At 42.3% G+C, this 13,807-nt stretch overlaps 1 protein-coding gene across 6 annotated transcripts in view; it reads left to right on the top strand.

Annotated features, from left to right (window-relative positions):
- The window catches only part of LOC120481558 (proteasomal ubiquitin receptor ADRM1), a 79,588-nt gene that overhangs the window by 64,831 nt on the left and 950 nt on the right, over positions 1–13,807 (top strand). The window contains exon 1 of one of the 6 annotated variants that reach the window (XM_039675258.2): positions 5,031–5,151. The exons of the other annotated variants lie outside the window; for them this stretch is intronic. Within the exon in view, the coding sequence (XP_039531192.2) occupies positions 5,110–5,151 (42 nt within the window). The 5' untranslated portion in view covers positions 5,031–5,109. Of the gene's footprint in view, positions 1–5,030; positions 5,152–13,807 lie in introns of those variants that run through there. 6 annotated transcript variants of the gene reach the window in all.

The raw sequence follows: 13,807 nt of genomic DNA, 5'->3' as shown, positions 1-13,807 counted from the left end.
CAGCACCTTCCAGAGATTGTCTTGCCACGATGCTATTCAAGCCCCCCTCTGGATCACCCAAGTTCCGTCAGGAGCCTCCACATATTCTGTGACGCATCTGAGAAAGCTTACGGATCAGTTGCGTATCTTCGTACGGAGGGTTCAGGTGGTAAAGTGGAGGTGGCCTTTCTGACTGCACGTTCTAGAGTGGCTCCTAAGCGCCAGCAGTCGATACCTCGATTAGAGCTATGTGCGGCGGTGACTGGAGCTCAGTTGGCAAGGTTGTTGCCGCGTGAACTCACCCTGGTACTTCATGAAGTGGTACTCTGGACAGACTCCACCACAGTTCTTACATGGCTTCAGTCAGACTCATGCAGGTTTAAGGTGTTTGTGGGCACCAGGGTCTCCGAGATCCAGGAGCTGACTGAGGCCCAAGCATGGAGGTACGTGGATTCTGGAAATAATCCCGCAGATGACATTACGCGCGGGAAGACCCTAACGGAGCTGGGGGGGGAGAGCCGGTGGAAGCACGGCCCAGCATTTCTGCGCATGTCATCTGAGTATTGGCCTACTAAGCCAAAGGCTGAGCAGTTGGACGCCACAGAGCTTCGCAAGGCTACATTCTGCGGCTCTATCACCACCACCCCTCTTCCGCCCTTACTTGATGCCAGCCAATTCAATGGTTTCAGGGACATGTTAGAGGCGGTTGTGAGGTCTCGCCATGGGGCGGCAGGTAGCAAGTCAACGCCAACTGCACAAGACTATCGGGATTCTGAGAGAGATTTACTGAGGCAAGTCCAGTTAGACTGCTTCGGGGAGGACTTTCAACTCCTCTCAGAAGGAAAACCTGTCCCCTCCACCAGCCGGTTGATTACATTAGCCTCTGAATATGATGATCGACTGCAGCTGATCCGGGTTGGAGGCAGATTGCGTCGCAGTGACTTTCTGGACACAGAAACCATTCATCCGATAGTTCTGGACCCAGCTCACCAGGTGACTAAACTCATCATACAAGATGCTGACCGTGATCTTCGTCATCCAGGCTCAGAGCGACTCTTTGCAGAGCTTCGCCGACGGTACTGGATCCTTCGGGGAAGAGAAGCTGTGAAGCGGCATCAGCACTCCTGCCCTGATTGTCGGAGATGGAGAGCAAAGCCTGCAGTGCCACAAATGGCAGACTTACCTCTTGCCCGCCTGCGGTTAATGAAACCACCTTTCTTCTCTACAGGAACAGATTGTTTCGGGCCCTTCATGGTCAAAATCGGACGGCGTAATGAGAAGCGTTGGGGTATATTATTTAAGTGCCTTACTACCCGAGCTGTCTACATAGACGTCCTGACTAGTCTAGACCAGGATTCCTTTCTGATGGCCCTCCGCAGATTCATCTCACGCAGAGGAAAACCAGCAGAGCTTCTGTCGGACCAGGGCACAAATTTCAGAGGGGGAGAGAGGGAAATCCACGAGTCTTTCAAGGCACTGCACCCCACTTTACAAGCAGAACTGGCCAAACATCAGATTGAGTTCAGATTCAACCCTCCAAGTGCGCCTCACTTTGGTGGTGCATGGGAGAGGGAAATCAAATCTATCAAAGCTGCCCTGTATGCTACGATCCAGATGCAGACGGTGACAGAAGAAGTCCTGCGTACGGTTCTGATCGAGATAGAGGGCATCCTAAACTCTAAGCCCTTGGGGTATGTATCCAGTGACGTTGCAGACCCTGACCCAGTAACCCCCAATCTGCTTGTGATGGGGCGGCCCGACCCATCGTTGCCTCAAGTGTTGTATCCAGAGTCCGAGCTGTTGAGCCGCCGCCGCTGGAGGCATACGCAGGTCCTCGCTGACCAATTCTGGAGGACATTTATTAGGCACTATCTTCCTGCCTTGCAGACGCGCACCAAGTGGCAGAAAGAGGTGGCCCCACTACAATCTGGGGCTGTTGCCATGATCGTTGACCCACAACTCCCGAGGGCACTTTGGCCTATTGGCCGCATCACTAAGGTTATCCCAGGTGCAGATGGGAGGATTAGGACAGCAGAGATCCAGGTGAACAACAGAACTTACACCCGGCCAGTTGCCCGTCTTGTTCCACTTCCTGCCATACCTGAGACAGCACCTGAGACCAATAGTCCTTCTCTAGGACAGCAAATTTGACTGTGCAAATTTGGGGGCGGCTGTAAAGAAGGACTCGTTATTAATGTCTTGGTAACGGGGATCAGCCAATCAGCGCCTTTGTTTTGGAGTCACGGAGAGGACACCCGTTTTGCGCGAACTGATAGGTTTCGTTTTTGAGTTAACGGTGAGAGTGGCCGGGAAGCCCATCGTAGATATTTCTGAGGAGAATAGTTAATAAATCAGTCATCTGTGCTGTGATCCGTGCATGTGTGCGTTCAGAGACATGTGAGTACCCTGGTGAATGTTTTACATATGTGTATTTTGGTGTATTAGGGTATTTATGAGTGTTGCTTAATCTGAGGTACTCAGTTGAAATGCAGTATTGTTAGCTAAAAGTTCGCTAACAGCACATTAATGCCTAGTATTATTAGTAATACACTACTATTGTGCTTATGAGTATTAATCTGATACTGCATAGTTATTCATGGAGTGTTTATAATGATTATGTAGTCGAGAACTATGTGTTTTTGGTTGTTGTTGTTACTGAGAGAAGGCTGTTTAGTTTAATAATAAGCTAATGTGTGCTGGTATATTATTTGTTTATTTGATTTAAATAGCTAAAGTTACCTGAAGGGAAGATTATACTAAATGACAAGTATTAGCTTTAATAATTGTATCCTGACAGCATTTTGTTATTTGTATGCTGATATTTTTCTTTTCTTTATTGTTGTTGTTGTAGAACCACACACACATACTGTACATTTTAAGAAGACAGACAATCATCTGTTGGCTGTCAATAAACCCCTTCAAGAGAGTCAGAGCATCCAGTTGCATTCTTACCGATGCACCACAGTGGTCACTTATCCCAACAAGCTATAATTACAGTCCTAGCTATCAAGGTCTTCGTTTCACTAATACCTTTCTGCCTGTAATTGCAAGTCCACGTCTTTATACTCTCTCTACCAACCGTCAAATCAGAATCCAGAATGCAGTCATCAATATCACACTGCACCTCACTTCATAGCTCACTCATCTCAGTCAGAACTCAGAAGTGCAACAATCACACTAAACAACCGGTCTACATTAAAGGACTAGATCTCTGCGTTTCTAAGCGCGCTCTGACTCTGCCTGACAGTATTTCTCTCCGATTGATTTGGGATTTCATTTCTCTCCAGAAATGCGCCACTGTGTGACCTTGAACACACACCACTAGACTGATGTTTTACATGCAGATTTCCTGTCTAGAATATCAAGTTAACACTTCTTTGAATGAATCTACTCTTGTTTTGCTTTAGATTTATTTAGTTGGTGTCAGACTTAAAAAAACTGAGATAAATTCAAATTAAATAAAATTCACAGTAAACAAATTAAAGGGATAGTTCACTTTGTTTTAGCTTACCTCAAGGGTAAGACAAGATGTAGGTGTCTTTGTTTCCACAGTGTTTTCAATTTTGATATTTTTCAGTAAACCGTTCTTGTCTGTCAGTCATATAATGGAGGTCTATGGTCACCACCTCAAAGAGCATGCACAGAGAAGTAAAAATTAAACATGATTTATTGACTCATAAATGTAAGTACACATTGATGGCCTAAGACACGAAACGAGCGGTTTGTGTGAGAAAACGAACAGTATTTATATCGTTTTTACCTCTTGTAACCACAGTCACGTTCAAGTACTCTGAAGGCGCGGGCGCTTCTGTCTGCGCAAGCGCCGGAAAGCGCCGGGTGTTCACTCATTGTTTACAGAGATTTCAGAAGTGTTACCCTTCACTGTGAAGATCTAAACATATTTAGATTTGCAGGAAATCACAATGGTGGATGATGATTTTTTTTTTTCGAACCGCGCAAGAGATCACTTCCGGCGCTTGCGCAGACCAAAGCGCCCGTGCCTTCAGATCACTTGGATGTGGCTGTGGTTACAAGAGGTAAAATCGATATAAATACTGTTCGTTTTCTCACACAAACCGCTCGTTTCGTGTCTTAGGCCATCAATGTGTACTTACATTTACGAGTCATTAAGTCATGTTTAATTTGGACTTCTCTGTGCATGCTCTTTGAGGTGGTGACCATAGACCTCCATTATATGACTGACAGACAAAAACGGTTTGACCTAAAAATATCAAAATTGAAAATACTGTGGAAACAAAGACACCTCTTGGATGCCCTTGATGTAAGATAAAACATATCAAAAATTAATTTCAAAGTGAACTATCCCTTTAAATCCATTCAGGCACTGCGTACTAGATAAGGATGCTGCCTTAAATATTCTCTAGTGGAGAGAACATATTTTTTTTTTTTGTTATTATTATTATTTAAAAAAAAACTGCTTTACAGAGGACAATCATTCCTGATTTTAGAATGCACAACCATTCTCGTATTGTTATTGCTCATGTTAATGATCAAAGGAATAGTTCACCAGAAAAGAAAATTTGCAAAAAGAAATATAGCAGAATTTCCTGGCTCCTCTTTTACATACAGTGAACTTCAACAGTGACTGGAGCGGTCACTCCTAAAACAAATCATTCAATAAAGAGATCAATTCCATTACGACACTACATTCTCTATACTCTATGCATTCTGAAATATAGACAGACAGACAGACGGATAGATAGATAGTAATGTTGCAGTTAGACAGGTTCATTAATGGCTTGTTGAGGGGGAGATTGTCACATGCCTCTTTTTTAGGACTCACTAATGAAGCCCCACACCGCAATTAATGAATGTCTGTCGCTTTCTTCTCCTCCATTTAAGTTACTTTAATGGTGAATGAATGCCTGACAGAGGAATCATGTTAATGAGCGCTGGGTGAGGAGAGAGAGGGAGAGAGAGAGGATCTCTGGGTCAGATGCTCTCATGAGCACATGATCAATCTGTTTGTGTGTGTGTTGGGGGAGAGGGTGTCTCACTGTTACCATAGAGACAAGAGGACAGTGGTCTTGAACATCACTGTTGGGCATGAGGGATGCTCATACTAGCGATGGGAAAGGTTATAAATGCTGGTGTGCATGAAAATAAGAGATGTGGTTTTTCAGACAGAGCAGAAGACACGTCTGTACTGAGGTAGAGCTAAATCTGAGATATTAGTGTTTTCATCTAAACTATTCAACCTCTTGACATGACATCCGGATTTTTGTTGCCTTTGTACTACAGTATAACATGAAAATGTCATGTTCATAGAGTTAAATTAATGTAACATTTCATTTCTGACATGTTTATCCGTTCGTGATATTGTCATTCATCGGCAGATGTGTGAGAATATGTTTACTACTCCGCCAGCTCACGTAAACACAGAAGCGCTGCCATCTAGCGGTGACACAGTGATACACAGATTTGATCAAATATAAATGCAGGCTTGATGTGCACAAGGGACTTAAAAGAATACCAGGCCTAATAATGTGTATGCAAATTTTTTGACCAGTAATGTAGGCTACTATTATACTATTGAAGCAAAATTATCAAAAATGTTAAATAATAAGGTTACCATTTTGCGTGTTGTTGTCAGCCTAGACATATAAGCCTGTAGGGCTGGGCTTCATTTAACAAAGCTACGTTAAATACTATGAAACTAACTATGATAGTTTCATCAAATGATAAACGGTGTTTAATAGACTAAATACAAATGACTTGAATACTATTTTGGTGCTGGTTTTGTGCTTTGTAGTCAATTAACATCCAATATTAGTTCAACGACGCAGATTCAGATCGCTTCATAAATGTTAATTCATCTGTGCATGTAATTTTCTAACGATTTATTGATAACGCATGATGAGGGAACGTCTGCCAATTCCACCAACTGCGTTAAACATAGCCTATAATTTGTATTATTTAAAATTACTTTTTAAATTCCAAAGCTTGTAGAAGGTGGCAATACTGACCTGGTAGCCTTGAGTAAATTAACTTGTTTAAGATAATGATTCATAAAATATATAATTATCAGTTAAGTCTATTTATTTCACTGACACAGATGAAAATGAAAGACTATCAGTCAAAGTTCAGGGGGTTTAGGAGTTTAGGAGGGGAAGAAATAGGGCAGGATAAGGAGACTGAGAAAAAGAAAGATGTAGATGAGAGGTAGGCTATTGACAAAATAATCGAATGCCCACTGAGATGGTTTTAAAGCTATTTATTATCCTTTTTTTTTTTTTTTTTGGCCTTCAAAAGTCTTAAATTGCACATAATTTGGTCAGAGAAATCAAATTTTTCTCGGGGGAGGCCCCATACCCCACTTTTTGTCCCAGTGTTAAGCAATTTTAACATAGTATTGTCATCAAATCAGTGTAGATGGGCCAAAATAAAACCATTAAAATATCAAGTAAATAAGTGACAGGCTACTTGGTGCCACAGCGACACCCAAAAAGTATTGCTATACCACGATACTCAATATGTTGTCCCACGGTGAGTCATTTTTCTCTGTTGCACCTACAAAAAATTTAAGGGTTCCCCCACCTGACAAATCCTACTTTAACAACTGGTACCCCTGTCGTTTTTTTTTTTTTTGGTGCGAAAAAATAAGTTTCTCCAATCTTCTTGAAACTCTGGATTCTGATAGAGGGCCATGAGACTTAGACCTGAGTGCGAAAATGGAGGCTCTAGACCCTTTCAGAGCTGAGATATTGATATTTATAATGGCATTAATGCTACATGGGATCTCAATATCTCAGCTCTGAAAGGGTCTAGAGCCTCCATTTTTGTACTCAGCTCCAAGTCCCATGGCCCTCTATCAGAATCCAGAGTTTCGAGAAGATCAGAGCAACTCAAAATTTCGACCTGAAAAAAACGACAGTGGTACCCCTGTCGTTTTTTTTTTTTTTGGTGCGAAAGTTTCTCCAATCTTCTTGAAACTCTGGATTCTAATAGAGGGCCATGAGACTTAGACCTGAGTGAAAAAATGGAGGCTCTAGACCCTTCCAGAGCTGAGATATTGAGATCCAATGTAGCATTTATGCCATTATAAATATCTCAGCTCTGGAAGGGTCAAGAGCCTCCATTTTTGTACTCAGGTCTAAGTCTCACGGCCCTCTATCAGAATCCAGAGTTTTGGGAAGATTGGAGAAACTTAATTTTTCGCCCGAAAAAAAAAAAACGTAAGGGGTACCACTGTCGTTTTTTTTGGGGGGTTGAATTTTTGAGTTTCGATATCTCAGCTCTGAAAGGGGCTAGAGCCTCCATTTTTGCACTCAGGTCTAAGTCTCATGGCCCTCTATCAGAATCCAGAGGTTTGGGAAGATTGGAGAAACTTAATTTTTCGCCCGAAAAAAAAAAAAAACGTAAGGGGTACCACTGTCGTTTTGTTTTTCGGGCCGAATTTTTGAGTTTCGATATCTCAGCTCTGGAAGGGGCTAGAGCCTCCATTTTTGCACTCAGGTCTAAGTCTCATGGCCCTCTATCAGAATCCAGAGTTTTGAGAAGATTGGAGAAACGTAATTTTTCGCCCGAAAAAAAAACAAAAAAAAAAACGAAAGGGGTACCACTGTCGTTTTATTTTGGGGGTGTTGAATTTTTGAGTTTCGATATCTCAGCTCTGAAAGGGGCTAGAGCCTCCATTTTTGCACTCAGGTCTAAGTCTCATGGCCCTCTACCAGAATCCAGAGGTTTGGGAAGATTGGAGAAACTTAATTTTTCGCCCGAAAGAAAAAAAACGTAAGGGGTACCACTGTCGTTTTTTTTTCGTTCCGAATTTTTGAGTTTCGATATCTCAGCTCTGGAAGGGGCTAGAGCCTCAATTTTTGCACTCAGGTCTAAGTATCATGGCCCTCTACCAAAATCCAGAGGTTTGGGAAGATTGGAGAAACTTAATTTTTCGCCCGAAAAAAAAAAAGTAAAGGGGTACCACTGTCGTTTTTTTTTTTCGGGCCGAATTTTTGAGTTTCGATATCTCAGCTCTGGAAGGGGCTAGAGCCTCCATTTTTGCACTCAGGTCTAAGTCTCACGGCCCTCTATCAGAATCCAGAGTTTTGGGAAGATTGGAGAAACTTAATTTTTCGCCCGAAAAAAAAAAAACCGTAAGGGGTACCACTGTCGTTTTTTTTTTCGGGCCGAATTTTTGAGTTTCGATATCTCAGCTCTGGAAGGGGCTAGAGCCTCCATTTTTGCACTCAGGTCTAAGTCTCATGGCCCTCTACCAGAATCCAGATGTTTGGGAAGATTGGAGAAACTTAATTTTTCGCCCGAAAAAAAAAAACGTAAGGGGTACCACTGTCGTTTTTTTTCGGTCCGAATTTTTGAGTTTCGATATCTCAGCTCTGGAAGGGGCTAGAGCCTCCATTTTTGCACTCAGGTCTAAGTATCATGGCCCTCTACCAAAATCCAGAGGTTTGGGAAGATTGGAGAAACTTAATTTTTCGCCCGAAAAAAAAAAACGCAAGGGGTACCACTGTCATTTTTTTTTCGGGCCGAATTTTTGAGTTTCGATATCTCAGCTCTGAAAGGGGCTAGAGCCTCCATTTTTGCACTCAGGTTTAAGTCTCATGACCCTCTATCAGAATCCAGAGTTTTGGGAAGATTGGAGAAACTTAATTTTTCGCCCGAAAAAAAAAAACAAAACGTAAGGGGTACCACTGTCATTTTTTTTTCCGGGTCGAATTTTTGAGTTTCAATATCTCAGCTCTGGAAGGGGCTAGAGCCTCCATTTTTGCACTCAGGTCTAAGTCTCATGGCCCTCTATCAGAATCCAGAGTTTTGGGAAGATTGGAGAAACTTAATTTTTCGCCCGAAAAAACAAAAAAAAAAAAAAACGAAAGGGGTACCACTGTCGTTTTTTTTGGGGGGGTTGAATTTTTGAGTTTCGATATCTCAGCTCTGAAAGGGGCTAGAGCCTCCATTTTTGCACTCAGGTCTAAGTCTCATGGCCCTCTACCAGAATCCAGAGGTTTGGGAAGATTGGAGAAACTTAATTTTTCGCCCGAAAGAAAAAAAACGTAAGGGGTACCACTGTCGTTTTTTTTTCGGTCCGAATTTTTGAGTTTCGATATCTCAGCTCTGGAAGGGGCTAGAGCCTCCATTTTTGCACTCAGGTCTAAGTCTCATGGCCCTCTATCAGAATCCAGAGTTTTGGGAAGATTGGAGAAACGTAATTTTTCGCCCGAAAAAAAAACAAAAAAAAAAACGAAAGGGGTACCACTGTCGTTTTTTTTTTTGGGGTTGAATTTTTGAGTTTCGATATCTCAGCTCTGAAAGGGGCTAGAGCCTCCATTTTTGCACTCAGGTCTAAGTCTCATGGCCCTCTACCAGAATCCAGAGGTTTGGGAAGATTGGAGAAACTTAATTTTTCGCCCGAAAGAAAAAAAACGTAAGGGGTACCACTGTCGTTTTTTTTTCGGTCCGAATTTTTGAGTTTCGATATCTCAGCTCTGGAAGGGGCTAGAGCCTCCATTTTTGCACTCAGGTCTAAGTATCATGGCCCTCTACCAAAATCCAGAGGTTTGGGAAGATTGGAGAAACTTAATTTTTCGCCCGAAAAAAAAAAAAGTAAAGGGGTACCACTGTCGTTTTTTTTTTCGGGCCGAATTTTTGAGTTTCGATATCTCAGCTCTGGAAGGGGCTAGAGCCTCCATTTTTGCACTCAGGTCTAAGTCTCACGGCCCTCTGTCAGAATCCAGAGTTTTGGGAAGATTGGAGAAACTTAATTTTTCGCCCGAAAAAAAAAAACCGTAAGGGGTACCACTGTCGTTTTTTTTTTCGGGCCGAATTTTTGAGTTTCGATATCTCAGCTCTGGAAGGGGCTAGAGCCTCCATTTTTGCACTCAGGTCTAAGTCTCATGGCCCTCTACCAGAATCCAGATGTTTGGGAAGATTGGAGAAACTTAATTTTTCGCCCGAAAAAAAAAAACGTAAGGGGTACCACTGTCGTTTTTTTTCGGTCCGAATTTTTGAGTTTCGATATCTCAGCTCTGGAAGGGGCTAGAGCCTCCATTTTTGCACTCAGGTCTAAGTATCATGGCCCTCTACCAAAATCCAGAGGTTTGGGAAGATTGGAGAAACTTAATTTTTCGCCCGAAAAAAAAAAAAGTAAGGGGTACCACTGTCGTTTTTTTTTTTCGGGCCGAATTTTTGAGTTTCAATATCTCAGCTCTGGAAGGGGCTAGAGCCTCCATTTTTGCACTCAGGTCTAAGTCTCATGGCCCTCTATCAAAATCCAGAGTTTTGGGAAGATTGGAGAAACTTAATTTTTCGCCCGAAAAAAAAAACGCAAGGGGTACCACTGTCGTTTTTTTTTCGGGCCAAATTTTTGAGTTTCGATATCTCAGCTCTGAAAGGGGCTAGAGCCTCCATTTTTGCACTCAGGTTTAAGTCTCATGACCCTCTATCAGAATCCAGAGTTTTGGGAAGATTGGAGAAACTTAATTTTTCGCCCGAAAAAAAAACAAAACGTAAGGGGTACCACTGTCGTTTTTTTTCCGGGTCGAATTTTTGAGTTTCAATATCTCAGCTCTGGAAGGGGCTAGAGCCTCCATTTTTGCACTCAGGTCTAAGTCTCATGGCCCTCTATCAGAATCCAGAGTTTTGGGAAGATTGGAGAAACTTAATTTTTCGCCCGAAAAAAAAAACGTAAGGGGTACCACTGTCGTTTTTTTTTCGGGCCGAATTTTTGAGTTTCGATATCTCAGCTCTGGAAGGGGCTAGAGCCTCCATTTTTGCACTCAGGTCTAAGTCTCATTGCCCTCTATCAGAATCCAGAGTTTTGGGAAGATTGGAGAAACTTAATTTTTCGCCCGAAAAAAAAAAAACGTAAGGGGTACCACTGTCGTTTTTTTTTCGGGCCGAATTTTTGAGTTTCGATATCTCAGCTCTGAAAGGGGCTAGAGCCTCCATTTTTGCACTCAGGTTTAATTCTCATGACCCTCTATCAGAATCCAGAGTTTTGGGAAGATTGGAGAAACTTAATTTTTCGCCCGAAAAAAAAAAAAAAAACGTAAGGGGTACCACTGTCATTTTTTTTCCGGGTCGAATTTTTGAGTTTCAATATCTCAGCTCTGGAAGGGGCTAGAGCCTCCATTTTTGCACTCAGGTCTAAGTCTCATGGCCCTCTATCAGAATCCAGAGTTTTGGGAAGATTGGAGAAACTTAATTTTTCGCCCGAAAAAAAAAACGTAAGGGGTACCACTGTCGTTTTTTTTTCGGGCCGAATTTTTGAGTTTCGATATCTCAGCTCTGGAAGGGGCTAGAGCCTCCATTTTTGCACTCAGGTCTAAGTCTCATTGCCCTCTATCAGAATCCAGAGTTTTGGGAAGATTGGAGAAACTTAATTTTTCGCCCGAAAAAAAAAAAACGTAAGGGGTACCACTGTCGTTTTTTTTTCTGGCCGAATTTTTGAGTTTCGATATCTCAGCTCTGAAAGGGGCTAGAGTCTCCATTTTTGCACTCAGGTTTAAGTCTCATGACCCTCTATCAGAATCCAGAGTTTTGGGAAGATTGGAGAAACTTAATTTTTCGCCCGAAAAAAAAAAACGCAAGGGGTACCACTGTCGTTTTTTTTTCGGGCCGAATTTTTGAGTTTCGATATCTCAGCTCTGAAAGGGGCTAGAGCCTCCATTTTTGCACTCAGGTTTAAGTCTCATGACCCTCTATCAGAATCCAGAGTTTTGGGAAGATTGGAGAAACTTAATTTTTCGCCCGAAAAAAAAAAAACGTAAGGGGTACCACTGTCATTTTTTTTCCGGGTCGAATTTTTGAGTTTCAATATCTCAGCTCTGGAAGGGGCTAGAGCCTCCATTTTTGCACTCAGGTCTAAGTCTCATGGCCCTCTATCAGAATCCAGAGTTTTGGGAAGATTGGAGAAACTTAATTTTTCGCCCGAAAAAAAAAACGTAAGGGGTACCACTGTCGTTTTTTTTTCGGGCCGAATTTTTGAGTTTCGATATCTCAGCTCTGGAAGGGGCTAGAGCCTCCATTTTTGCACTCAGGTCTAAGTCTCATTGCCCTCTATCAGAATCCAGAGTTTTGGGAAGATTGGAGAAACTTAATTTTTCGCCCGAAAAAAAAAAAACGTAAGGGGTACCACTGTCGTTTTTTTTTCGGGCCGAATTTTTGAGTTTCGATATCTCAGCTCTGAAAGGGGCTAGAGCCTCCATTTTTGCACTCAGGTTTAAGTCTCATGACCCTCTATCAGAATCCAGAGTTTTGGGAAGATTGGAGAAACTTAATTTTTCGCCCGAAAAAAAAAAAAAACGTAAGGGGTACCACTGTCATTTTTTTTCCGGGTCGAATTTTTGAGTTTCAATATCTCAGCTCTGGAAGGGGCTAGAGCCTCCATTTTTGCACTCAGGTCTAAGTCTCATGGCCCTCTATCAGAATCCAGAGTTTTGGGAAGATTGGAGAAACTTAATTTTTCGCCCGAAAAAAAAAACGTAAGGGGTACCACTGTCGTTTTTTTTTCGGGCCGAATTTTTGAGTTTCGATATCTCAGCTCTGGAAGGGGCTAGAGCCTCCATTTTTGCACTCAGGTCTAAGTCTCATGGCCCTCTATCAGAATCCAGAGTTTTGGGAAGATTGGAGAAACTTAATTTTTCGCCCGAAAAAAAAAACGTAAGGGGTACCACTGTCGTTTTTTTTTCGGGCCGAATTTTTGAGTTTCGATATCTCAGCTCTGGAAGGGGCTAGAGCCTCCATTTTTGCACTCAGGTCTAAGTCTCATTGCCCTCTATCAGAATCCAGAGTTTTGGGAAGATTGGAGAAACTTAATTTTTCGCCCGAAAAAAAAAAAACGTAAGGGGTACCACTGTCGTTTTTTTTTCGGGCCGAATTTTTGAGTTTCGATATCTCAGCTCTGAAAGGGGCTAGAGCCTCCATTTTTGCACTCAGGTTTAAGTCTCATGACCCTCTATCAGAATCCAGAGTTTTGGGAAGATTGGAGAAACTTAATTTTTCGCCCGAAAAAAAAAAAAAAAACGTAAGGGGTACCACTGTCATTTTTTTTCCGGGTCGAATTTTTGAGTTTCAATATCTCAGCTCTGGAAGGGGCTAGAGCCTCCATTTTTGCACTCAGGTCTAAGTCTCATGGCCCTCTATCAGAATCCAGAGTTTTGGGAAGATTGGAGAAACTTAATTTTTCGCCCGAAAAAAAAAACGTAAGGGGTACCACTGTCGTTTTTTTTTCGGGCCGAATTTTTGAGTTTCGATATCTCAGCTCTGGAAGGGGCTAGAGCCTCCATTTTTGCACTCAGGTCTAAGTCTCATGGCCCTCTATCAGAATCCAGAGTTTTGGGAAGATTGGAGAAACTTAATTTTTCGCCCGAAAAAAAAAAAACGTCAGGGGTACCACTGTCGTTTTTTTTTTCGGGCCGAATTTTTGAGTTTCGATATCTCAGCTCTGGAAGGGGCTAGAGCCTCAATTTTTTCACTCAGGTCTAAGTCTCATGGCCATCTATCAGAATCCAGAGTTTTGGGAAGATTGGAGAAACTTAATTTTTCGCCGGAAAAAAAAAACCCGTAAGGGGTACCACTGTCGTTTTTTTTTTCGGGCCGAATTTTTGAGTTTCGATATCTCAGCTCTGGAAGGGGCTAGAGCCTCCATTTTTGCACTCAGGTCTAAGTCTCATGGCCCTCTATCAGAATCATTCAAGAACATGCGTTGTAGGTCTATCCAATGAGTAGGTCTATCGAGTGCAGAGGCATTTTCTTTCCACAGCCCAGTGGAGCAGAATCAGACTCGCATTCTGACAGGAAGGTCGGGTTAATTCAGTGTTGCTCCTAACCAAATTTTAAGTTTTAGTTTTCA

Source organism: Pimephales promelas, chromosome 3, assembly GCF_988280905.1.
Source record: "Pimephales promelas chromosome 3, fPimPro1.hap1.1, whole genome shotgun sequence".
Taxonomy (NCBI): Eukaryota; Metazoa; Chordata; class Actinopteri; order Cypriniformes; family Leuciscidae; genus Pimephales; species Pimephales promelas.
This window is presented reverse-complemented; position numbering and strand designations above follow the sequence as displayed.